This window comes from Stenella coeruleoalba (genome assembly GCF_951394435.1).
Source record: "Stenella coeruleoalba genome assembly, chromosome: 5".
Classification (NCBI taxonomy): Eukaryota; Metazoa; Chordata; class Mammalia; order Artiodactyla; family Delphinidae; genus Stenella; species Stenella coeruleoalba.
The window spans coordinates 14606989-14632616 of record NC_137150.1 but is presented as its reverse complement, the minus strand read 5'-3'; the positions used below and the strand labels follow the sequence as shown (position 1 = coordinate 14632616).

The following is a 25628-nucleotide window of genomic DNA, read 5'->3' as shown; positions in this document are numbered from 1 at the left end:
GGGGCATGACCTTCATGGGTAGTGGACAGAGACATGGAAACTCTGCTTCAGTTGGCATTTCATGTATGGGCCCTTCCCCTTCCCCTGCAGATGAACTGGGGGTAGAACTGTGTGAATGAGAAAATCACTTTTTGGTAATGACTCTTCAGTGACAAAATCCATTTGTCTCTCGTTTAACTGGAGACCAAACATCGTATACGTATAAATACAGATGTTTGTTTAGAACAAGTAGCATCAAGATGGGGGGGCAATTAGTGACATGTAAGATTTGGCTTTCTTGCAGAAAACGCTGTTCTGTATCAGAACTACAAAGAAAAGGCCCTTGACATTGACTCTGATGAAGAGTCAGAGCCTAAAGAAAAGAAATCAGACGAAAAAATTGTGGTTCACCATAAGCCACTGAGGCCTACGTGGAGCCAGCTCTCTGCGGTGAGTGTGTACCTTCTCTTTTTGTATCTGCGGGAGTGAGAAGACCAAGTTGTGGACATTATGCCTAGTTGTGGTTTTAATTTTTTCTACCAGTGATCCTGTAACCCTAAGGAGAAAGACTCTTCTTTTTAGATTGTGAAATATTTCTTGAAACTCTGCAGGCACTAGTGAGAACATGAACTTTGACAGTTCTGATCAGGAAAATTTATCAGGTTTTTATCAAATAAAAGACTGATGTACCATGGACTCTGGAAACTCTTCCTAGTCAGTATCTTTTTTTTTTTTTTTTTTTTTTTTTTTTTTTTTGCGGTGCGTGGGCCTCTCACCGTTGTGGCCTCTCCCGTTGCGGAGCACAGGCTCCGGACGCGCAGGCCCAGTGGCCATGGCTCACAGGCTCAGCCGCTCCGCGGCATGTGGGATCTTCCCGGACCGGGGCACGAAGCCGTGTCCCCTGCATCGGCAGGCGGACTCTCAACCCCTGCGCCACCAGGGGAGCCCCCTTACTCAGTATCTTTTCTTGTTTCCTTTATAGAGTGTGTATGTAGTGGTAGCTTAATATATCCTGAGCTTTATCATAATTATGGCTCTATATACATATGTATATGTATGATATATGTATATATGTATATGTACCTACGCACAACAGGGAACTTATTACACTTCTTCCTTGGAAATTTCATTTGATAGGGACACATTTATATTTTCTTGAAAATGGTTAATGAATGGCATTCTGTTCTGTCTCCCCGTGTGCATCTTTTGTTTGCGAGTATCTGACACTTACTTTTGTGTTGATGAGTAATTTCTCCTCTCTGCCTCAAACATCTTTTGTTTTTAGCCGTAATTTCTTTTCCTCCTGGCTTAACAATGTCACGGTGTGATGCGTAGTTTACTTGATGTGACTTTGGGTACAGCATTTGTGGGCATCTGATGCATTACCAAGTAGGAAGGAATTCCCGTGGCCGGCTTGGGTGGTGGGAGCGTTGCATGAAAAACAGGCCAGTGCACCTCTGTGAGTCCTTTGGCAATATGGGAGCAGAAGTGATTCCCTCTGAAGCCGAAATGAGCATTGTTCAGAGTCAGGAATCTTATGTATTTAGGGAACCCGTCAGCGTAAGTGAAGAAGTTGTATATGTTGGCGCTCATAAATTTGACCATGGAAATGGGTGCATGTTGATAATGGGGATGACTTCTGGCTCAGGCTCTTCCTCCCCTCTTCTGCCCTGTATTGGAATTCAGAATTCTAGAAACCAAGCCCTTTCTTCCTGTCTCTCTCTCACACCCCCTAATTTTGTTCTAAGGAGAAGTTATGTATTTCCACTCCCCTCACCGTGTGACACCCTTAGTGTTATGCCACAGATTAAAATGCCTACAGGGCAGAGCAGGTGGTGTTATAAGTGATGCTGGTGAGCGTAGGTGAGGGGAAGTGGCGGGGACTGTGGTCCATAGGCCTTGTATGAATTGAGCAGCGGACACTTAGTTCAAACCAGCCCCGTGTTACAGTATTTTCTGATATTTAAAAAAGAGAATACAGAAAGCCAGATTTTTACGAGTATTATCCTAATTCAAGTTTTAAAAAATGTTGTATGAGGGCTTCCCTGGTGGCGCAGTGGTTGAGAGTCCGCCTGACAATGCAGGGGACATGGGTTCGTGCCCCGGTCTGGGAAGATTCCACATGCAGCAGAGCGGCTAGGCCCGTGAGCCATGGCCGCTGAGCCTGCGCATCCGCAGCCTGTGCTCCGCGGTGGGAGAGGCCACGACAGTGAGAGGCCCGCGTACCGCAAAAAAAAAAGAAAGTGTTGTATGAGCCCAACAATATCTATGGGCCAGACTTGGCTCCTGTGCTAACAGTTTGCAACTTCCGTGATGCTTCTGTGAATTTCGCAGTGGTGAGGTGGTATCATCTGTCCACAGAACCGGCATGGTGGTAGCCTTATTCCCTAATCTGATGACCTTGTGGTATTATATACCAATGCAGATACTTGGAAAAACTGGTGACAAGGCCCACACAGGCCAAGATGGCTCTAAATGGCTGTCATTCCATTGTTGGTATGGACCATTTGGTAGCAGATCCTCAAGAAGAAAACTATGGATTTTTTGAGTTCTTTCTGTGGGACAGCAGCTGCGTCTGTTAGCACAGGCCTAAATCCTTCTGTTGTTCTCTGAATGCTAAACAAAAATGTGTACTTCTGTGTCACTTACACTCTGCTCCCGCTTAGCTTTAGTACCCAAAACCAGGCTGCCATATTTACGCCTCCTGGAGTTTGGCTTTCATTTAGATTAACAAATGCACACTGAAATAATACTACATATCCTCAGTACAACTTCAAATATGGGCATGTGTTTTATTTGGCCAAGGATCAATGTGCTGATGTGCCTTTTGTTAACAAGACTGATATCAGAAGACTATCTGGTGATAAAATGTAAAGCTATAAAATGGGTTCTAACCGCAGCGCGTGTTATCTTGGGTTTGAGTGTTCCCGGGAGGCTTGTGTGTATTTATTGTGTTGGTGGCAATTACACTTAATCAAAGCAGCATGATTGGACTTTGCCACTTTGCATCACTTGGGCACCAGCCTGCATTTTCTTTGTGCCTTTTGTGTCTCTGTTTCACTTTTTTTTTTTTTTTTTTTTGCGGTACGCGGGCCTCTCACTGTTGTGGCCTCTCCTGTTGCGGAGCACAGGCTCCGGACGCACAGGCTCAGCGGCCATGGCTCACGGGCCCAGCTGCTCCGCAGCATGTGGGATCTTCCCAGACCGGGGCACGAACCCGTGTCCCCTGCATCGGCAGGCGGACTCTCAACCACTGCGCCACCAGGGAAGCCCTCTGTTTCACTTTTAAAACATCTTAATTTTTTTTTATTATAAAGTACTTCAAGCATGTAGAAAAATTAAAACTTAAATTTGTGTAATAGATTTCCAGGTACCTGCCATCCAGGTACCAGCTTGAACAGATGTTAACATTTTAACATATTTATTTCAGGCTTTTATTTTTTGAGACAGATTCAGTTAACCATCCTCCTCTCCAGTCCTTTTCTCTTTCCTTCCTCTCCAGGGGTCATCACTGTCCTGAAGTTCTCTTCTGTCCTTCCCACGTGGGTTTTCTACCCACTAAAAAGTTGCAAGCAGCTCTGGCTTTTAGGGAAAACAACAGAAAGCAGCAATTACTTTTCTAGAAGCCTAGCAATTAATAAATATCCAGGTTGCAGTTAGGACCCTAAAGAGAAGAGGCTTCATGAATTATGAAAAATGTCAGGATGTTTTCCGTAAGGGGTAGACACCTCTGTTTCTCTGTCTGACCTTGTGCCCTGATCTCTCCTTGTAAAGGGGCTACAGTGTTTAGGGCAGGTTTTGGAACACTTTGACTTTCCATCATCTTTCCATGCTTAACTTTTTTTTTTTTTAATAAATTTATTTATTTATTTATTTTTAGCTGTGTTGCGTCTTCGTTTCTGTGCGAGGGCTTTCTCCAGTTGCGGCGAGCGGGGGCCACTCTTCATCATGGTGTGCAGGCCTCTCACTGTCGCGGCCTCTCCCGTTGCGGAGCGCAGGCTCAGTAGTTGTGGCTCACGGGCTTACTTGCTCCACGGCATGTGGGATCTTCCCAGACCCGGGCTCGAACCCGTGTACCCTGCATTGGCAGGCGGATTCCCAACCACTGCGCCACCAGGGAAGCCCCCATGCTTAACTTTTAATAATACCAAATAAGTAGGGTAGTCCCCATCCTGTCTTTAACACAAAACTCTTCCTCGAGTAAGGCCTTGATCCCAGAAAGGGAAGAGGACAAAGGGTTTTCTGGCAAAGGGGTTAGGTCTCAATTTGGCATGTATCTTGACTTTCTACTTGGGAAGGGTGCGTGTGAGCACACCTGTGCATTAGCTGCTGTTGATTGTTTTATTTTGTAAAAATCTCTTATCTTTTTTTTTTTTTTTTTTCTGTACGCGGGGCTCTCACTGTTGTGGCCTCTCCCGTTGCGGAGGCTCTGGACGCGTGCAGGCTCAGCAGCCATGGCTCATGGGCGCAGCTGCTCCGCGGCATGTGGGATCTTCCCGGACCGGGGCACGAACCCGTGTCCCCTGCATCGGCAGGCGGACTCTCAACCACTGCGCCACCAGGGAAGCCCAAAAATCTCTTATCTTTGTTGCCAACACATGACTGCCTCCTGAGGTGATGAAACTTTTATCAGTTGACTGTGAGAAGCGTCCAGTATGCAGGACACTCTTTAGAAGAGCCGCAGTTTGCAGTCATTTCTGGTTGTTGTGTAAGGTCCTGAAGCCTTCAGTTTGTATGTAATTTGTCTTCGTGTGTTTGTTTATGATGTGTCTCCTTTGGTTTCATTGGACAACCACAAAAGGTGGTTCTCCGTGTATGGTGTTGGGACAGGTTTAATTGTTGCATTGTGGTCACCTAGGAATGAGGGAGAGTTAGAACTGAGTAAGAGAGGCATTTAGTTGGGCCTTCATAGAATAGAGAAAGTCTAGGCTTCCCTAGTTGGATTATAGTGACTTAGTGGTGAATGTGGGTAGCAGTGTGGCTTTGCTGACAGGGTCTCCATGTAGAAGTGGGGTGTTCTCCATGGTCAGGAACACAGCCTGAGCTCCATGCTGTCATCAGATGGTGCCAGGCTTACTCTTCCTTCACTTGCTTGTCAGAGGATATTGATCTACTCTTCATCAGAAATATAGGATTTCTTCATTCCAGGGAACATAACTTTATGCTGCCCTTCAGGCCTTGGGGAACACTAATATATGAGAAATAAATGATCGTGGTTACCAGGTTTTAGTTGATCATAAGTGGAAGAAATTTGAGGTTTCAATTTGAAAAGTCATTTTTGTCCTCCAGAGATCTGTGCCCAGAGATAAAGGAACCTGCCACACACAGGTGAATGGCCCAGCGAATCACCTAAAACGACATCGTGAGGACTGAGACAGCAGTTCTGGGCAAAGCTTGTGGGTTTGAAGAAAAATATTGATTGTATTATTAGTGTGGGATTGAACACTGAGTACCTGCTTCAGTTAGTGCTAGGTGGGTAGCAGCTGAGTCCTCCATGCAAAGTGAGCTTCAGGTTTCTAATCAGTTTCATCCTTTAATGGGCTCCCAGAAGGATTTACAATATTACTGAAAATAAAAAATCAATCTTGAAGTCTTTTTGCTTTTTGTCATAACTTGACCCCTCCCCCATCACGTACTATGCATTGGACTAAAAAATGACAGTTGCGAAACCCGTGTTTGTTTTGTTAAGTTCCGTGACAGCCCCAAAGCCACACTTGCCAGCCATGCCCTGACCCCATTTGTTTGCCATGGGGTGTGTTTGTGTAATTTCCACCGCCTTGACACCCCAGGTACCTTCGACAAGGGTGCTCAGGCTCCAGAGTCAAAAACAAGCACACAGGCCAACCTTCTACTTGGATTCAATACCGAATGCAGTCACCTGACATACACCTGCTACAGTCATCCTCTTACTGGACTCTTCCTTTATACTTGCTGACACGTGGCTTTATCAGTAATCTGAAATCATTTTGAGTGTTTCTTCAGTTTGCTCAAAAATTTTGAACTCTATTCTGGAACTGGTTTTTTATGTTTTCTTTAAAGTACGTCTTCAGCTGTCCTTAGTGTGGCTAACTGGGTTCATAGCTAGAGTTAGGACTTTGGTCTCTTGAGTTCTGGAATCAGCTCCTAAGACACACATAGTTTGCTCTGGTTGACCTGGAACTGCCAAATGAGAAAGGGCGATTTGAAAAATGGCCATTTGATTACCAGTGTAATTTCATTCAGTGGAAAATACAACACGCTTTGGAGTCTTTAGCAGTTCCATTTGGTGGGACTTATTCTTTTAGAATCTACACCATGTTTATTGTGAAAGACACTGTTTTCTACTGAAAATCAGAGCTCAACAGATGTAATAAATCTGAATATCCTCCTGTTTGCAGAAATGCTTAATGCATTTAGAGGTCATCAATAATTTCATCCTTTTCCCTTACATTTTCACACTTGTCTGAATTAATTTTCAGTTGTTCAGTGAGTTGCTGCTTAAAATAATCGCTTCAGTCATAGAATTTTCCATTTACATTTTTGCAACATAGCAGTCTCATAAAATTATGTTTTTACCTTAAATGGTGACTAATACCTTTTATCATATCTATCTTTTATGTTTAAAAAATAGAAAAAACATTCCCATTTTTCACATCTGGCTTACTTTCGGTACTTACAATGTAGACAGTTAGTCAGGGCTTTAGACGTGTACTCGTGTACACTGTTACATTGGAGAGTAGATGTCCTGGAGTGTTTGTATCTTTATAAACAGAACTGGAGGTCCATGTGCCTGGACCTGGGAAGCCCAGCAGAGATCCTGGTCCAGCTAAGAGGGCTGGAGCTGGGATCTGCTTAGCCTGGGGCAGGGAGCGGGCTCTGTTACACTCTTGTCATTTCAGTACAATTAGATTGTGGTGTTCCCTCAACATTTTTGAAAATTGATTTTGACTATATAAGCAATACATAGCACATGTTCCATGAAAAAAATTAAACATTTCAGATGAGACGAAAGTCTCTCTTTTTTTTTTTTTTTTTTTTTTTTTGCAGTACGCGGGCCTCTCACTGATGCCGCTCCTCCCGCTGTGGAGCACAGGCTCCGATGCGCAGGCTCAGCGGCCATGGCTCACGGGCCCAGCCGCTCCGCGGCATGTGGGATCTTCCCGGACCGGGGCACGAACCCGTGTCGCCTGCATCGGCAGGCAGACTCTCAACCACTGCGCCACCAGGGAAGCCCCCAAAGTCTCTTTTGATCATATCTGCAATCCCAGTCTCTTTCGCCTTCTGTCTAGGCAATGCTGTTCTCAATTTGGTAACGCTCTTCTTGAAATCCACGTATATACATGTAAGGAAAAAATAAAGATTATGTGCATTTACATAAATGATATACTGTGCAGCTGTTACAACTTGTTTTTTTCCTGAACAGTGTGTCTTATAAATCATGTCACGTCTCTACACGATGATCCTCAGTGTTCTTTCTAGTCTCTGGGTTAGGCTATAGGATGGATATGCATTTCGCCATCTTTCTTTTCTGGGGAGCTATACCTGCTTTGAGAATCTGATAGAAGTTGTGAGCCATAGACCTTCTCTTTAGAAAAATGCACACACAAGTAGATGTGTGAAACTAGTTTATACTTTTTGTTTTTTTCAGTTTCAGTTTGGGAGTATTTTTTTCTTTTGACTTTATCTCCAAATACTGGGGATACCTCACTGTAGCTTCCTGTGTATTGAGTACATTTCCATGTTGTTCATGTCATGTCACCTTTAGAAGTTTTTCTTTTTCTGAATTATAGCGATGGTGGAACTGTAACCCCTTCTGAAAAATATATAGAGATTGAGAAAAAAACTACTCTGGTTGGAGCTTAGTAAGCAAAGGGCAGTTGAGTGGTAGATGTGCCAATATTTATGTTGTTGATTCTATGGAGAGAACAATGGGTTGTGAAAATGTGGGTGTGTGTGCCTTAGGCCCTGAGGGCAGGTATGGAGCAGAAGAGACAAGTGCTCCAAGAAAGTGGGAGGACATGAGCACAGGGGTGTTTCATATTGGTTGGTGTAAGTACAAAAGGAGGTATTTCAACTGGAAACCTAGACCTGGGTCCCAGACAAAGAGGGTCTTATTACATTGAGCAGAAAACTGAGGAGAGAGTTTGATGAATGATTCCTTCATTCATGTAGTCTTTGTGGAGGCCCCTGTTCTAGGCAGTGGAGATAGAGCACAAACAGACTCCACTTTGCTTTCATGTCCTTACTGACACCCTGAATGGCAAGACAGACACCAAATTATCCCACATGTACATGTAGAATTGCTGTGTTAATACTGTGAAGGACGTACTTGTGCTGCTCTGAGATCCTATGGGAAGGGCACCTGTCTGGGCAAGATGCTGTCAGTCAAGGGAAGGTGGCAAAGGAGATGACAAGAGCTGCCATCTGATCAGCTACCAGATAAGTGTCAGGTCAGAGATGTTGTTAGAGGGGCGGGTGCAGGCTGGAGGAGTCCCAAGCAGAGAAAACATCACGTACGCTATGTGAACCCTTCGGGGTGATGGAGGGTCAGAGGATTTGAGAAAAAGTCAGTGCACCTGCAGCTTCTTGATCTCTTTTCTTCCAGCCTCTACCTGTTGGGGGGTCCAGAGGCTCCATCCTTGGGGCTCCTCTTTTATCTGCACTCCCTTGGTGATCTCATGCAGTCTTGTGGCTTTAAATACATCATCTACTCTGATGACTTTCAAGTTTCTGTCTCTAGACTGGACCTTTCCTTGAGCGTCAGACAAGGATATCCAGCTTTGTTTCTGGTATCTAACCAGCATCTCAAAGTTAACCTTTCCAAAAGTTGACTTCTGATCACTCCCTTCTCTCCCACCCAAATCAGCTTCTCTCATAATCTCTTCTTTTTCCCAGCAAATAATGACTCCATTTTCTACTTGTGAAGGTCAGAACCCTTAGAGCCTTTGCTCACTCTTCTCTTTCTCCCATAACTTACTTAAAAAGACTGGATGCAAAGTCTTTTGCCTTCAGAATAGAGCTACTTCTCTGCTGCCACCCTGTCACTGTGGAGGTGGATTGTCCCCATTGCTTCCCAGCTCAACTCCCTGCATCTATGTGGGTCCGTTTTGGTCTCTTCTCCGTATAGCAGCTATATAGTTATATTGTTGAATTGTGATCCTGTTAAAATGTACTGAGATATTGTCCCTTTGTTCTGAACCTTCAAGTTATTTCTTACCTCTACTCAAAATAAAGGCTAAGCCTTACAGGGGCCAGGGAGGCTGTGTATTCTGGCCCCTGGTTACTCTCTGGACTCATCCCATGCTTGCTGCTCAGTTACACTGGTGTTCCTCCAATACAAGGTGCACGCTGCCTCAGGGCCTTTGCACTTGCTGTCTCCTCAGCTTCCAATAAATAGCTCTTCTTCCAGTGTCTTCCTGACGCTTACCCCTCTAACATACTATGTGATTTACTTTTCTTGTTAATGGTCCATCTACTCCCACTGGAATAAAATCTGCATGAAAGCAGAGATTTTTGTCTGTTATGTTCCCTATCCTATTCCTAGCACATCATTGCCTGACTTACAGGAGGCTTGCAGTAAATATGTGGTGAATTTATGAGTGAATGTATAAATGAATGAGTAAAGGCAAAAACCTAATCCCATAAGTGAAAATAACAGCCAAAAAACTCAGCGGGGAAAACAGCCAGGAAGTTTCCTATTTGGGGCTATTTGGAGGCTGTTTTAATTTTTATTTTAAAGGATAAATTCTTGACACTTTGGCTACCTCCTGGATTTAATAAATGTCTTTGATACATTAGGAAACTTGGTATCTTCATAGTTTAGAACTACCTATGGTAGGTATTTGCATACTACGAAATCAAATTAAATTACAGCCTCCCTCATCCTCCACTTGGTATTTCTTTTGGGGAGGTAGATGGATGCATTCAAGAACAACAGGAGTCTGTAGGAATATAGTGTAATTAGGTAAAAGGAAAGAAGGCTCGGTTACTTTGAGGAGTTCTGAATAACTGTGGGGAAAGGCTCTATAATACTGAGCTTGCACTTGGGAAAATCATCCATTAGATTCTTGTATCTGCCCTCTTGACCTTAAGATGTCCCCTTGTGGTGTCTCTTCTTTTGGTCCAGCGATGGGGCTATTCATCAGAGCCATATCCACAGAGTGATTTGTCTCCATGATGATTGATTAGAGAAATTGTCACCATCAAAATTACCGTTGAGGGCTTCCCTGGTGGCGCAGTGGTTGAGAATCTGCCTGCCAATGCAGGGGACGCGGGTTCGAGCCCTGGTCTGGGAAGATCCCACATGCTGCGGAGCAACTAAGCCCGTGCGCCACAGCTACTGAGCCTGCGCGTCTGGAGCCTGTGCTCCGCAACAAGAGAAGTTCGCGACAGTGAGAGGCCTGCGCACCGCGATGAAGAGTGGCCCCCGCTCGCCGCAACTAGAGAAAGCCCACGCACAGAAACGAAGACCCAACACAGCAAAAATAAATACATTAATTAAAAAAAAAAAATTACCGTTGAATCTTTAAATGTGGAACTAGTGCTTAAAAACTTTTTTCTCAATTTTGGTTGATTTATCCAGAGTACTTATAGCCTGTTGATGTTCTACATGATTAATCCGTACTCTTATGTCTTACAATTATTATGGCATTTATTATCTGTATATCTGTTATCTGGGGGGATAAGGACCATAGCCAATGGACAGCTTCTGCAGAAGGAAGTATTTTTGCCAGTAAAAGGAAATTGCAGATTATTTTCCCCTTTAGTGTAGGAGATAAACTCTGCTACCCATCCAACTGCAATAACATAAAAATGGAGTAGTTCATATTTGGGGCGGCAGGAAACCGTGCTTCTGGCGGTTATGTGCAAAGGAGTATGGCTGTTGTCTGTTGTCTGCTCAACTCATATTCAGCTGGGGTTAAGTTCTCAGTGTGAGCAGGCAGTGCAGATAACTGTAGCTATGGGACCTGTCATTGGATCATCATAATATTAAGTTATTTACATGCAGTTAACTTATTAACACAGTGTTTGCAGAGGAGACTGTGCACCAGGGATTATACTAGGTCATTTCACTCAGCTTATGTCGAGCTTGTGACAATACCATGAGAGCGGGTACTATTTCTCTACTATATATTGAGGCAGCTGAGACTCCGAAGTGACAAATAGGGTTACTTTCCTACTGTTTTCTTTAGGGTCTTGAGGTTACCTGGAACAGAGCCTCTAAAGTTTCGCTAAATACCAGATGTGTAGCCAGGGCTCTGGAAGAGCAGGAACCACATTTCTATCTGGTACTTGGCCAGGAATGTGACTGCGTCTCAGAAGTGGCCTGTTGGCTGTTTCTTCTCATGAATTGGCTCATTTGCCCTTTCTGCCAGGTCTGTCTTCTGTCCTGAGAACTCCTGCATACTCAGAGTTTCTGAGTTCTTGTAAATTAGATTTGAGGTTACCTAGCATGGTCCAGCGCTGCCTCATGTTATCCTCTCAGCTTCCATGTATAGTTACCCAGGTCAATTTCTTTATTTATTAAACATCTTTATTGGAGTATAATTGCTTTTCAGTGGTGTGTTAGTTTCTGCTTTATTACAGTGAATCAGCTATACATATACATATATCCCCATATCTCCTCCCTCTTGCGTCTCCCTCCCACCCTCCCTATCCCACCCCCCCATCCCACCCCTCTAGGTGGTCACAAAGCACCGAGCTGATCTCCCTTTGCTATGCAGCTGCTTCCCACTAGCTATCTATTTTACATTTGGTAGTGTATATATGTCCATGACACTCTCTCACTTCGTCCCAGCTTACCCTTGCCCCTCTCCGCATCCTCAAGTCCATTCTCTACATCTTTATTCCTGTCCTGCCCCTAGGTTCATCACAATCTTTTTTCTGATTTCATATATATGTGTTAGCATACAGTATTTGTTTTTCCCTTTCTGACTTACTCCACTCTGTATGACAGACTCTGGGTCCATCCACGTCACTACAAATAACTTAATTTCATTTCTTTTTATGGCTGAGTAATATTCCACTGTATATATGTGCCACATCTTCTTTATCCGTTCATCTGTTGATGGACGCTTAGATTGCTTCCATGTCCTGGCTATTGTAAATAGAGCTGCAATGAACATGGTGGTATATGACTCTTTTTGAATTATGGTTTTCTCAGGGTATATGCCCAGTAGTGGGATTGCTGGGTCATATGGTAGTTCTATTTGTAGTTTTTTAAGGAACCTCCATACTGTTCTCCATAGTGGCTGAACCAATTTACATTCCCACCAGGGTGCAAGAGGGATCCTTTTCTCCACACCCTCTCCAGCATTTATTGTTTCTAGATTTTTTGATGATGGCCATTCTGACCAGTGTGAGGTGATATCTCATTGTAGTTTTGATTTGCATTTCTCTCATGATTAGTGATGTTGAGCATCCTTTCATGTGTTTATTGGCAGTCTGTATGTCTTCTTTGGAGAAATGTCTATTTAGGTTTTCTGTGCATTTTTGGATTGGGTTGTTTATTTTTGTGATATTGAGCTGCATGAGCTGCTTGTATATTTTGGAGACTAATCCTTTGTCAGTTGCTTTGTTTGCAAATATTTTCTCCCATTCTGAGGGTTGTCTTTTCGTCTTGTTTATGGTTTCCTTTGCTGTGCAAATGCTTTTAAGTTTCACTAGGTCCCCTTTGTTTATTTTTGTTGTAATTGTCATTTCTCCAGGAGGTGGGTCAAAAAGGATCTTGCTGTGATTTATGTCAGAGAGGGTTCCTCCTGTGTTTTCCTCTAAGAGTTTTATAGTGTCTGGCCTTCCATTTAGGTCTCTAATACATTTGGAGTTTATTTTTGTGTATGGTTTTAGGGAGTGTTCTAATTTCATTCTTTTACATGTAGCTGTCCAGTTTTCCCAGCACCACTTAGAGAAGAGGCTCTCTTTTCTTTATTGTATATTCTTGCCTCCTTTATCAAAGGTAAGGTGACCATATGTGCGTGGGTTTATCTTTGCACTTTCTATCCTGTTCCAGTGATCTATATTTCTCTTTTTGTGCCGATACCATATTGTCTTGATTACTGTAGCTTTGCAGTATAGTCTGAAGTCAGGGAGCCTGATTCCTCTAGTTCCGTTTTTCTTTCTCAAGATTGGTTTGGCTATTCGGGGTCTTTTGTGTTTCCATACAAATTGTGCAATTTTTTGTTCTAGTTCTGTGAAAAATGCCATTGGTAGTTTGATAAGGATTGCATTGAATCTGTAGATTGCTTTGGGTAGTATAGTCATTTTCACAATGTTGCTTTTTCTAATCCAAGAACATGGTATATCTCTCCATCTGTTGGTATCATCTTTAATTTCTTTCATCAGTGTCTTATAGTTTTCTGCATACAGATCTTTTGTCTCCTTAGGTAGATTTATTCCTAGGTATTTTATTCTTTTTGTTGCAGTGGTAAATGAGAGTGTTTCCTTAATTTCTCTTTTAGATTTTTCATCATTAGAGTATCGGAATGCAAGAGATTTCTGTGCATTAATTTTGTATCCTGCTACTTTACCAAATTAACTGATTAGCTCTAGTAGTTTTCTAGTAACATCTTTAGGATTCTCTATGTGTAGTATCATGTCATCTGCAAACAGTGACAGCTTTACTTCTTTTCCGATTTGGATTCCTTTTATTTATTTATTTTTTCTTCTCTCATTGTTGTGGCTAAAACTTCCAAAACTGTGTTTAATAATAGCGGTAAGAGTGGACCATCCTTGTCTTCTTTCTGATTTTAGAGGAAATGGTTTCTGTTTTTCACCATTGAGAATGATGTTGGCTGTGGGTTTGTCATATATGGCCTTTACTGTGTTGAAGTAAGTTCCCTCTACGCCTACTTTCCGGAGAGTTTTTATCATAAATGGGTGTTGAATTTTGTCGAAAGCTTTTTCTGCGTCTATTGAGATTATCATGTGGTTTTTATCCTTCAGTTTATTAATATGGTGTATCACATTGATTGATCTGCATATACTGAAGAATGCTTGCATTCCTGGAATAAACCCCACTTGGTCATGGTGTATGATCCTTTCAATGTGCTGTTGGATTCTGTCTGCTAGTATTTTGTTGAGGATTTTTGCATCTATGTTCATCAGTGATACTGGCCTGTAGTTTTCTTTCTTTGTGATCTCATTGTCTGATTTTGGTGTCAGGGTGATGGTGGCCTTGTAGAATGAGTTTGGGAGTGTTCCTCCCTCTGCTGTATTTTGGAAGAGTTTGAGAAGGATAGGTGTTAGCTCTTCTCTAAATGTTTGTTAGAATTCACCTGTGAAGCCATCTGGTCCTGGGCTTTTTTGTTCGTTGGAAGATTTTTAATCACACTTTCAATTTCACTGCTTGTGATTCGTCTGTTTATATTTTCTGTTTCTTCCTGGTTCAGTCTGGGAAGGTTGTGCTTTTCTACAAATTTGTCCATTTCTTCCAGGTTGTCCTAAAATGGATGTATAGTTGCTTGTAGTAATCTCTCATGATCCTTTGTATATCTGGAGTGTCAGTTGTTACTTCTTTTTCATTTCTAATTCTGTTGACCTGAGTCATCTCCCTTTTTTTCTTGATGAGTCTGGCTAGTGGTTTATCAATTTTGTTTATCTTCTCAAAGAACCAGCCTTTAGCTTTATTTATCTTTGCTATTGTTTCCTTCATTTCTTTTTCATTTATTTCTGATCTGATCTTTATGATTTCTTTCCTTCTGCTAACTTCGGGGTTTTTTTGTTCTTCTTCCTCTAATTGCTTTAGGTGTAAGGTTAGGTAGTTTATTTGAGATTTTTCTTGTTTCTTGACGTAGGATTGTATTGCTATAAACTTCTCTCTTAGAACTGCTTTTGCTGCATCCCATAGGTTTTGGGTTGTCATGTTTTCATTGTCATTTGTTTGTAGGTATGTTTTGATCTCTTTGATTTCTTCAGTGATATCTTGGTTATTTAGTAGTGTATTTTTTAGCCCCCATGTGTTTGTACTTTTTACAGATTTTTTCCTGTAATTGATATTTAGTCTCATAGCGTTGTGGTCAGAAAAGATACTTGATATGATTTCAGTTTTCTTCAATTTACCAAGGCTTGATTTGTGACCCAAGATATGATCTTTCCTGGAGAATGTTCCATGAGCACTTGAAAAAAGAAGTATATTCTGTTGTTTTTTGGATGGAATGTCCTATAAATATCAATTAAGTCTCTCTTGTTTAATGTGGCATTTAAAGCTTGTGTTTCCTTCTTTATTTTCATTTTGGATGATCTGTCTGTTGGTGAAAGTGGGGTGTTAAAGTCCCCTACTATGATTGTGTTACTGTCGATTTCCCCTTTTATGGGTGTTAGCATTTGCCTTATGTATTGAGGTGCTCCTGTGTTGGGTGCATAAATATTTACAATTTTTATATCTTCTTCTTGGATTGATCCCTTGATCATTATGTAGTGTCCTTCTTTGTCTCTTATAATAGTCTTTATTTTAAAGTCTATTTTGTCTGATATGAGAATTGCTACTCCAGCTTTTTTTTGATTTCCATTTGCATGAAAAGTGTTTTTCCATTCCCTCACTTTCAGTCTGTATGTGTCCCTAGGTCTGAAGTGCGTCTCTTGTAGACAGCGTATATACGGGTCTTGTTTTTGTATCCATTCAGCCGGTCTGCGTGTTTTGGTTGGAGCATTTAATCCATTTACATTTAATTTAATTATTGATATGTATGTTCCTATTACCATATTCTTAATTGTTTTGGGTTTGTTTTTGTAGGTCGTTTCGTTCTTTTGTGTTTCCTGCCTAGAGAAATTCCTTTAGCATTTGATGTAAAGCTGGTTTGGTGGTGCTGAATTCTCTTAACTTTGCTTGTCTGTAAAGATTTTAATTTGTCTGTCGAATCTGAATGAGATTCTTGCTGGGTAGAGTAATCTTGGTTGTAGATTTTCCCCTTTCATCACTTTAAATATGTCCTGCCACTCCCTTCTGGCTTGTAGAGTTTCTCCTGAAAGATCAGCTGTTAACCTTATGGGAATTCCCTTGTATGTTATGTTGCTTTTCCCTTGCTGCTTTTAATATTTTTTCTTTGTATTTAATTTTTGATAGTTTGAATAATATGTGTCTTGGCATGTTTCTCCTTGGATTTATCCTGTATGGGACTCTGCACTTTCTGGACTTGATTGACTATTACCCTTCACATGTTAGGGAAGTTTTCAACTATAATCTCTTCAAATATTTTCTCAGTCCCTTTCTTTTTCTCTTCTTCTTCTGGGACCCCTATAATTTGAATTTTGGTGCATTCAGTGTTGTCCCACTGGTCTCTGAGACTCTCCTCAATTCTTTTCATTCTTTTTTCTTTATTCTGCTCTGCAGTAGTTATTTCCACTATTTTATCTTCCAGGTCACTTATCCGTTCTTCTGCCTCAGTTATTCTGCTATTGATTCCTTCTAGAGAATTTTTAATTTCATTTATTGTGTTGTTCATCGTTGTTTATTTGCTCTTTAGTTCTTCTAGGTCCTTGTTAAACGTTTCTTGTATTTTCTCCATTCTATTTCCAAGATTTTGGATCATCTTTATTATCATTACTCTGAATTCTTTTTCAGGTAGACTGCCTATTTCCTCTTCATTTGTTTGGTCTGGTGAGTTTTTGCCTTGCTCCTTCATCTGCTGTGTGTTTCTTTGTGTTTTCATTTTGTTTAACTTACTGTGTTTGGGGTCTCCTTTTAGCAAGCTGCAGGTTTGTAGTTCCCATTGTTTTTGGTGTCTGTCCCCAGTGGCTGATGATTGTTTAGTGGGTTGTGTAGGCTTCCTGGTGGAGGTGAGTGGTGCCTGTGTTCTGATGGGTGGGGATGGATCTTGTCTTTCTGGTGGGCAGGGCAGCGTCCGATCGTGTGTTTTGGGGTGTCTGTGAACTTAGTATGATTTTAGGCAGCCCCTCTGCTAATGGGTGGGGTTGTGCTCCCATCCTGCTAGTTGTTTGTCATGGGGCATCCAGCACTGGAGCTTGCTGGCCTTTGGGTGGAGCTGGGTCTTAGTGTTGAGACCGAGATCTCTGGGAGAGCTCTTGCGAATTGTTATTATGTGCGGCCAGGAGGTCTCTGGTGGTCCAGTGTCCTGAACTTGGCTCCCCCACTTCAGAGGCTCAGACCTGACGGTAGGCCCGACCACCAAGACCCTGTCAGCCACACAGCTCAGAAGAAAAGGGAGAAAAAAAGAAAGAAAATAATAAAATAAAATAATTAAAATAAAAAATAATTAAAATATAAAAGTAATAAAAAAAAGAAGAGAGTAACCAAACCAATAAACAAATCCACCAATGATAACAAGCGCTAAAAACTATACTAAGATAAACAAAACAATCAGAAACATGTCAGTCGCAGACAGCAGAACCCCAAGTCTACAGTTGCTCCCAAAGTCCACTGCCTCAGTTTTGGGTTGATTTGTTGTCTAATCAGGTATTCCACAGATGCAGAGTACTTCAGCTTGATTGTGGGGATTTAATCTGCTGCTCCCGAGGCTGCTGGGAGAGATTTCCCTTTCTCTTCTTTGTTCGCACAGCTCCTGGGGTTCAGCTTGGATTTGGACCCACCCCTGCGTGTAGGTCGCCTGAGGGCGTCTGTTCTTTGCTCAGACAGGATGGGGTTAAAGGAGCAGCTGATTCGGGGGCTCTGGCTCACTCAGGCCGGGGGGCGGGATGGGTACGGATGTGGGGCAAGCCTGCGGCGGCGGAGGCCGGCGTGACGTTGCACAGCCTGAGGCACACCAGGCGTTCTCCCAGGGAAGTTGTCCCTGGATCACGGGACCCTGGCAGTGGCTGGCTGCACAGGGTCCCGGGAGGGGAGGTGTGGATAGTGACCTGTGCTCGCACACAGGCTTCTTGGTGGCGGCAGCAGCAGCCTTAGCGCCTCATGCCCGTCTCTGGGGTCTGCGCTGATAGCCGCGGTTCATGCCCATCTCTGGAGCTTGTTTAGGCAGTGCTCTGAATCCCCTTTCCTTGCACACCCCAAAACAATGGTCTCTTGCCTCTTAGGCAGCTCCAGACCTTTTCCCAGACTCCCTCCCTGCTAGTTGTGGCACACTAGCCCCCTTCAGGCTGTGTTCACGCCACCAACCCCAGTCCTCTCCCTGGGATCTGACCTCCAAAGCCCGAGCCTCAGCACCCAGCCCCGCCTGCCGCGGCGGGTGAGCAGACAAGCGTCTCGGGCTGGGGTCGGCACCGATCCTCTGTGCGGGAATCTCTCCGCTTTGTCCTCAGCACCCCTGTTGCTGTGCTCTCCTCTGCGGCTCCGACGCTTCCCCTCGCCGCCACCCGCAGTCTCTGCCCGCGAAGGGGCTTCCTAGTGTGTGGAAACCTTTCCTCCTTCACAGCTCCCTCCCACTGGTCCAGGTCCCATCCCTATTCTTTTGTCTCTGTTTATTCTTTTTTCTTTTGCCCTACCGAGGTACGTGGGGAGTTTCTTGCCTTTTGGAAGGTCTGAGGTCTTCTGCCAACGTTCAGTGGGTGTTTTGTAGGAGCTGTTCCACGTGTAGATGTATTTCTGATGTATTTGTTGGGAGGAAGGTGATGTCCGTGTCTTAACCCTCTGCCATCTTGGAGGTCCCCCCAGGTCAATTTCTTGAGAGAGAATCACATAGGCTCAGCCACTTTCCCCCCACTTAAATAGGTCACTTAAACATTTACTGTTATTTGATCAGGTGCTTAAGTAGCTCTTTTCCAATCAGCTTTGGCCTCCATGATGGTGTGAAATGTGGGCTCTTGGGCTGCTGCTTTTGCAGGAGCTCTGAGTAGAATAGCTTTTCTTCTGAGGGTGAGTGGGAGTGTTAAGTGACATGACCAACATATCTAGTGTAAATTTACATATGTGGAGTTGACATTGCAAACATGGTCTATATCAGTGGCTTAACATAATGAGAAATACATTTTACTTGTAAGCCAGTAGGTGTGTTCATGGGTGCACGTGTGTGTATCTCAAACGAAAGCTTTACAAAACAGAAGTTACCCTCAATACATGCAGTGCGCTATGGTATTCTCTATTCTGTCCTTTCTGTTTTGTTACCTTTAAGTAGATGACAATCAGAAATTCTTGGGTTTTATTTTGCTATTCACTAAGAGGTTATAAGCTTGTAGCTGGAAAACGCTGGTATCTAACTGCAGAATTCATTTGTGTTGCACTGCATTGTGCTGGATGGGGCAAACAAATCAAACTGAAAACCAGTACCTGCGCTGCAGGAACTTAGAAGCTGGTTTAGGAGACAATAGAAATGAAAGGTTTAAGTGATGTTTTTGAAAGAATGTAGGACAGAATGCGAAAATGAATGACACAGATAGATATCATAGAAAGCAGTAAAGGTCAGGAAAGTGCTCTCTAGAGACTCTGACTAAAACTAGACGGGCTAGATGGGCAGAAGAGTGGAAAATAAAAGCAATAGAAGTATAAACTATTGCTTGAAGGAAGCTTGAGATATAGGTAAATGGGAGAACAGTGGTAATTCTGTGCCTATTTCTCAGGTCTCCTCCATATAATAAGGTAATTCCTGTCCAGTGGAACCACTGCGTGCTTTGAACATCTCATGTAAAACATCAGTCCACTTTTTTTTTATTTTTAGTTTTTTGGCTGTACCATGCGGCATGTGGAATCTTATTTTCCTGACCAGGGGTCGAACCCGTGCCCCCTGCAGTGAAAGTGCGGCATCTTAACTACTGGACCTCCAGGGAAGTCCCTATTAGTTCCCTTTAGTATCCATTTTTCCAAAACAGGTTTTACTCAGCTTAGGTTTTATTGCCAATCTAAGAAACTAACTTCAGGGCTTCCCTGGTGGCACAGTGGTTGAGTCCACCTGCCGATGCAGGGGACACGGGTTCGTGCCCCGGTCCGGGAAGATCCCACATGCCGCGGAGCGGCTGGGCCCGTGAGCCATGGCCGCTGAGCCTGCGCGTCTGGAGCCTGTGCTGCGCAACGGGAGAGGCCACAACAGTGAGAGGCCTGCGTACAGCAAGAAAAAAAAAAAAAAAAAAACTAGAAACTAACTTCAGTGTCAGTGTTGTTCTAAGGAACTTACTGTTTGGAGGTGATCATTTCTATCCATCTGCCACGTTCCGAAAACAAGAAGCAAAAACAAAATGGCAGCCAAGGTGTTGGCACCACCTTTACAAACAGGTGTCCTCTTGTGCAAGAGGAGCCCCTCGGACCTGTTCTGCCTTCATCAGCCCCTTCCTGACTCACGCCTTCACTGTGTCATCGGCGTCATTGTCAATTATGCGACTCCAGCCGAGTCCTCCTCTGCTCGCCCATCTGCACACCTGCCTGTCATCACTCACTTTCAACACTGCCTCATAAGCCACTGCCCGGTTTGGGCTTGACTGAAATCTCTCTCATGGTCACCTCTCACTTAAGAGTTTTCCTGTGGGCAGAAACAAAGAAATGCAGGTATTATTGGCATCCGTAAACAGTTCCATTTGCCTGTCCTACTTGCTTTGTTTCTTTTTTGAGAGAGGACTTTGAAACATATTTTAGTTTTTATTAAAAATAATGCTTTAATTCCAAAGCCAAGAGATGCTTATTATAGAAAAATCAAAAAGTACCAATAGATAAAATGAAGAAAATAAAAATTAGTTGCAATCCCTCCCATCCAATCACTGTTGACATTTTGATATATAACTTTTCAGACTTTTTTTTTTCTTAATGTGTATTTAGAGTTTTCCTTTTCCTTTAAGCAAAAATTAACCAATAATATTGTCTTATTACTCATATTTTCCCTTTAACAGTGTTGTAAATATTTTCTCAGGTCATTAAACCTGCTGTTTTGTAACCTGTTTTTTTCTCTTAACAATGTTGTGAATGACTTTCCATGTTATTAGAGTTTCTTCCACAACAGCCTTTGTAAAGCTCATGTTATATTTCATCAAATAAGTAGGTGTTTGATTCTTTCAACCAATTCCCTTTGTTAGTCATTAGTTTATTCCTAGTATTCCAACTTAAAATCAAAATTTAAATTAAGTTCTTTGAAACAATTATTTTTGAATTACAAAAGTAATGCAAATACACTCACCTTATTAAAAAGCTAAACACAACAGTTAAGACTGAAAGTTGCTCTGATTTTACCACCATTCCCAACCCCCTCCACTGTTCACCACTGTTATTAGTCTGGTCTCCTCCTCCGTATTTTATTAAATATTCCACTTTTAAAAACTGTTCATCTTTTATTAAATAACTTAATGGAATCGCCTTTTTCCCCTAAAACCAGTTTACTTTTTATCCTCTCTACTTCTGTGTCATGAGCTTTTTGTATATGTCCTAATCTCATTTTCTCCTCCTGATTGCAGATAGAAAAAGGAGAACTGGGTTTCTCTCTCACGGGGGAATAGAGATTGAGTACACTTGGGTCCAGGCTCAGTATCCCACAGGGGAATGACGGTATTGAGAGCCACAAGTCAGAGAGAGGAATTTGAGGAGATTCCACAAATGTCAGTACTAATCAACAAGTTAAAAATTGCCAGGCGCCCTGCTAACAGCTTAACTTTCTCTGCATCAGGAGCTGGGAATTCAGTTGGGGATGCCCCCTGCGGCATCCAGGGGGAGGACCTTAGTTTAAGGGAAAAGTAGCTGCAGGTCACACCTCTTAAGAAATTCAGAAGCATGAGAAGGCAGTGCACCACGGTGGTTAAGAGATTAGTCTTTGGGGCTTCCCTGGTGATGCAGTGGTTAAGAATCCACCTGACAATGGGTGGATTCTTAACCACGGTTCAAGCCCTGGTCCGGGAAGATCCCACATGCCACGGAGCAACTAACCTAGTGCACCACAACTACTGAGCCTGCGCTCTAGAGACCACGAGCCACAACTCCTGAAGCCTGCGCGCCTAAAGCCCGTGCTCTGCAACAAGAGAAGCCACCGCATTGAGAAGCCCGCCACTGCAATGAAGAGTAGCCCCCACTCGCTGCAACTAGAGAGAGCCCGTGCGCAGCAACGAAGACCAAACGCAGCCAAAAATAAATAAATAAATATATACATACATTTATTAAAAAAAAAGAGAGATTAGTCCTTGGAGGCAGCAAGCGGGCCTGGGTTGAATCCCAGCTTGGCCACTTATTAGGGCTAACGACGATTTAACTTTCCTGTGTCCCCATTTTCTTTTTTGTAAAATAGCGATAGTAATAGCTTCCTTGCGGCATTGTTAGACGTTTTAGATGCGTGGAAAGAACAGTACCTGGTGCGTGGTAAGCATTTGATACATTGGTAGTTGGAGAAATAGATTCAGTCCTCTGAATCAGGAATTGGCTAGATATAGGATGCTGGTTTACGAGGGCTGGCTGCAAAGGAAGTAATGCATACTCATCTCCCAAATCATACAAAGCACAGCAACTTATTCTTGTACATTTAATGAGCTTGCTGTTTGTGGTCTTTCCCCTCGGCCTCATATCTGTACTGAAGTAACTGGGGCTCAATCAGGAATCCTGGCTCTGTCTGCAGAGGGTGACTCAGGCCATTACAGGGTAAGAGCCCCAAGCCCTGGCCTGTCTTATCTGAGTTTGCCACGGTTTTAGCAGACCTGAGGTTACCTCTGGGAGGCTGGGGGAGCTTTGCTGTTTCTTGAGATGCAAGAACTTTGGTGAGGATTATAGAATTAACCTTAACAATGTAGATCAGAGAGGAGATCTGGTTTTTTGAACAAATGAATGAGAAGGTCCCTGACATGTTACTTGACATCTTTTTAAATTAAGCATATGATTTTATTAAATGGGCCATTGTCTTCTACCTCTCATTATTCTAAAAAATAGTGTTCTATTTACCAGCTCCTCCCTAAAAATATGGCACTGTCCCCATCTTGGCCTCATTTATCTGATCTTTGGTTATCCAGATCTCTGGCTCTTTGATGTGCATGTTCTGCGGCAGCTCGTGGCTTAGGTGGAAGGTATCTCAGTGATTTCTCGGTGGACATGGTGGGGCCCGAGACAGCCTGCAGGGACTGCTTACAGAGGACAGTGTTTCGGGCCTGTGGCAGACTTTTCACGTTAGGAACTTCAGACATACACTCAGAGAGCCGCTGTTCCCATGTTGTTGGGAGTGAAAGAATTCTAGCTCATTTATAATTCAGGGGCTATTCGGCTTGTGTTAAGTCTGTAGAAAGGACCTAGGAGTGATTGTGTCACGTGGTGTAGTTTTACTTTGCAATTCATTTTCTTCCCACTTGAACTCTTGAGAATAGAAGCCCATGAATAGCGAATCACCAGGAGACATGAATAAAACAGTCAATTTTCAGCAAGTGGGTAACTCCAAGTTTAAAGGTCTTAGCTCCCATGGGTATTCAGTGGACATTAGTGCTTTATGGGGCCTGTGTGATCTTGGATTATAAATATCTGATCTAATTTTTAATTGACTACTTTTCTGAGCCTTTTTGGTTGGTCAGTCTTTTGGGGGCCCTCCTATTCTGGTTTCTCTGGCTGGCGGTGAAAAACAGAAGGAATGTGCACCTGTCTTATCTAGAAACACTGTCAAGTCACAGAGGGCCTGAGGACATATCCTCATTTACCCCATAGAAAATGGTCATCTGATCAGCCAGGTGACTGGTGTAGTTCATCTTGGCTCTGTCCACAAGTACAGGGCCGACTCTATCCTGTAGATAGGCTCTGTATAAATGGCAACCTCAGGGCTCTGTTGGAGGTACAGAGAACCTGGCTTATTACCTATTCCAGTCAGTGGTGTCAAAGGCCAAGGAATATTGCACAAAGCTTATGGTTTGCCTAACACAGTTCTTCACGAGGTGAAAACACCTGTAGCTGTGGTGAATGCGGGAGTGGAATTACTACCTAAAGCCTGGTTGTTCCTCTGTGGGACAGTCATCTAACAAGCTCAGATTGGCAAAGTATCAAGAAGGAAATCGGCATCCATTTTATTTTATTTGTTTATTTTTTAACCATTTTTAAAAATTAAAGTATAGGTAACTGACAATGTTGTATTAGTTTCAGGTGTACAGCAAAGTGACTCAGTTGTACATATACATATATCTATTCTTTTTTCAGATTCTTTCCCCATATAGGTTATTACAGGATGTTGAGTATAGTTCCCTGTGCTATACAGTAGTTCCTTGCTGTTTATCTATTTTATATGTAGTAGTGTGTTCATGTTACTCCCAAATTCCTAATTTATCTCTCCCCCCCTTTCCCCTTTGGTAACAGTAAGTTTGTTTTCTATGTCTGTGAGTCTATTTCTGTTTTGTAAATAAGTTCATTTACATCATTTTTTTAGATTCCATATGTAAGTCATATTATACGATATTTGTCTTTCTCTGACTTACTCGCCGTCAATTTTAGGTGGAGTATCCATTAATTAACTTTTGGGTCTGTACTTTAGGGAGTTTACGCTTTTATAAATTTCGGAAACTATATCTTGGGTTTAGTACGACTATCATATCCATAGATGAAGTATCTTCTACTGTCCTTTGTTAGTTTTAGCCAGTTGTTAACTTCTGTCTCTTTGAACATGGAAAATATACTGGTTACAAAAATCATGGGAGGAGAATTTCAATCCAGTTACAGCAGTAAAAATATAATTTATAATTATGAATTTAGGACTGTTATGACATTAGTGAGTTCCCTGCATTCACTGTCTTGACGGGCCACATAATATATGTTCATATTTTTCAGCTTATCTCAGAACTGTAGTTGTGAGCTACAGTTTTGTTGTTTTATTTGAATTAATTTTTATCCGCTTCAAATGTTGACAGTATTGACATATATTCACACTTTCTCCTTAGAGTTTATCGTCTGCCATGGCAAGATCTGAAGAGTTTTGTGAATTGCTTAGATTATACGAAATCAAGAACCCCAAATGGAATCTAGTTCTTAATGTTTCATTAAACTACTTATGTCATTCTACTTGATGAGATAGTTAAATAAAAAATTTAGACCAGTGAGGAATGAGAAAGTTCAAGTGAGGTCAGAAGAGAGCTGTAAAGGAGTGTTGCTTGGCTGTCTGTGTGTTCCCGTTTGTGCTGGGCCAGAGCCCCCACTGCAAAATATATATTTAAAAAAGAAAAAAAGAGGCTGTACAATTTAATTTCTTTCATTTTAGATAACAAAATAGGAATCCATTTTGGAAGCTGGTGTATTTTCTTTTCCATACATGGAAACAAGGAGAACCCTTGGAGAATTTTGCTAGATTCTCTTAGCAAAACTGTGCAAACTGCAGAAAACATGTAAATGTAAAAACTATAGGTATAAACATACGCTTTATACACATTTTTTTTTGTGCAAAAGAAGAGCCTGGGCCTTCCAAAGATTTTTACTTCAGTTTAGCAGTAAGGTCACTGGTGTTGAATAGAAAATTTCCAGAGATATTTACTATTAAAATCTTTGCACACATTCTTTCTCCTTCTTTCCTTTCCCTCCCTCCCTTACCCCCTTCTTTCCTTGCTTCTTTCCGCTTGACACTTTGCTCTGTGTTTTCATTCTCCCCCAGTTTTCTCCTGCCTGCCTTCTGCCGGTCTCTGTGAGGCCCTGTTTTATAACCTCTCTCCCCTTCTTTCTCTGGTTTCATCTTCCAAATTCTTCAGGCTCTGAAATAATCTTGCTGCTCTTGACCTTCGACCTCCAGGCACCTGCTCTGCTTAATTTAGAGTTGAACGTGGAAGGTCTCAGGTGGACAGAATGCTTCCTCTTGGCTCAGGAGAAGAACCTGTCCAGCCAGGACCTGGAGCAGTGGTCTGGCAGCCAGCCA

General features: G+C 42.5%; 1 protein-coding gene across 1 annotated transcript in view; it reads left to right on the top strand.

Moving 5' to 3' along the window:
• The window catches only part of ARHGEF26 (Rho guanine nucleotide exchange factor 26), a 154269-nt gene that overhangs the window by 6552 nt on the left and 122089 nt on the right, over positions 1-25628 (top strand). The window contains exon 4 of the mRNA XM_079923069.1: positions 284-429. Within this exon, the coding sequence (XP_079779195.1) occupies positions 284-429 (146 nt within the window). The remainder of the gene's footprint in view (positions 1-283; positions 430-25628) is intronic.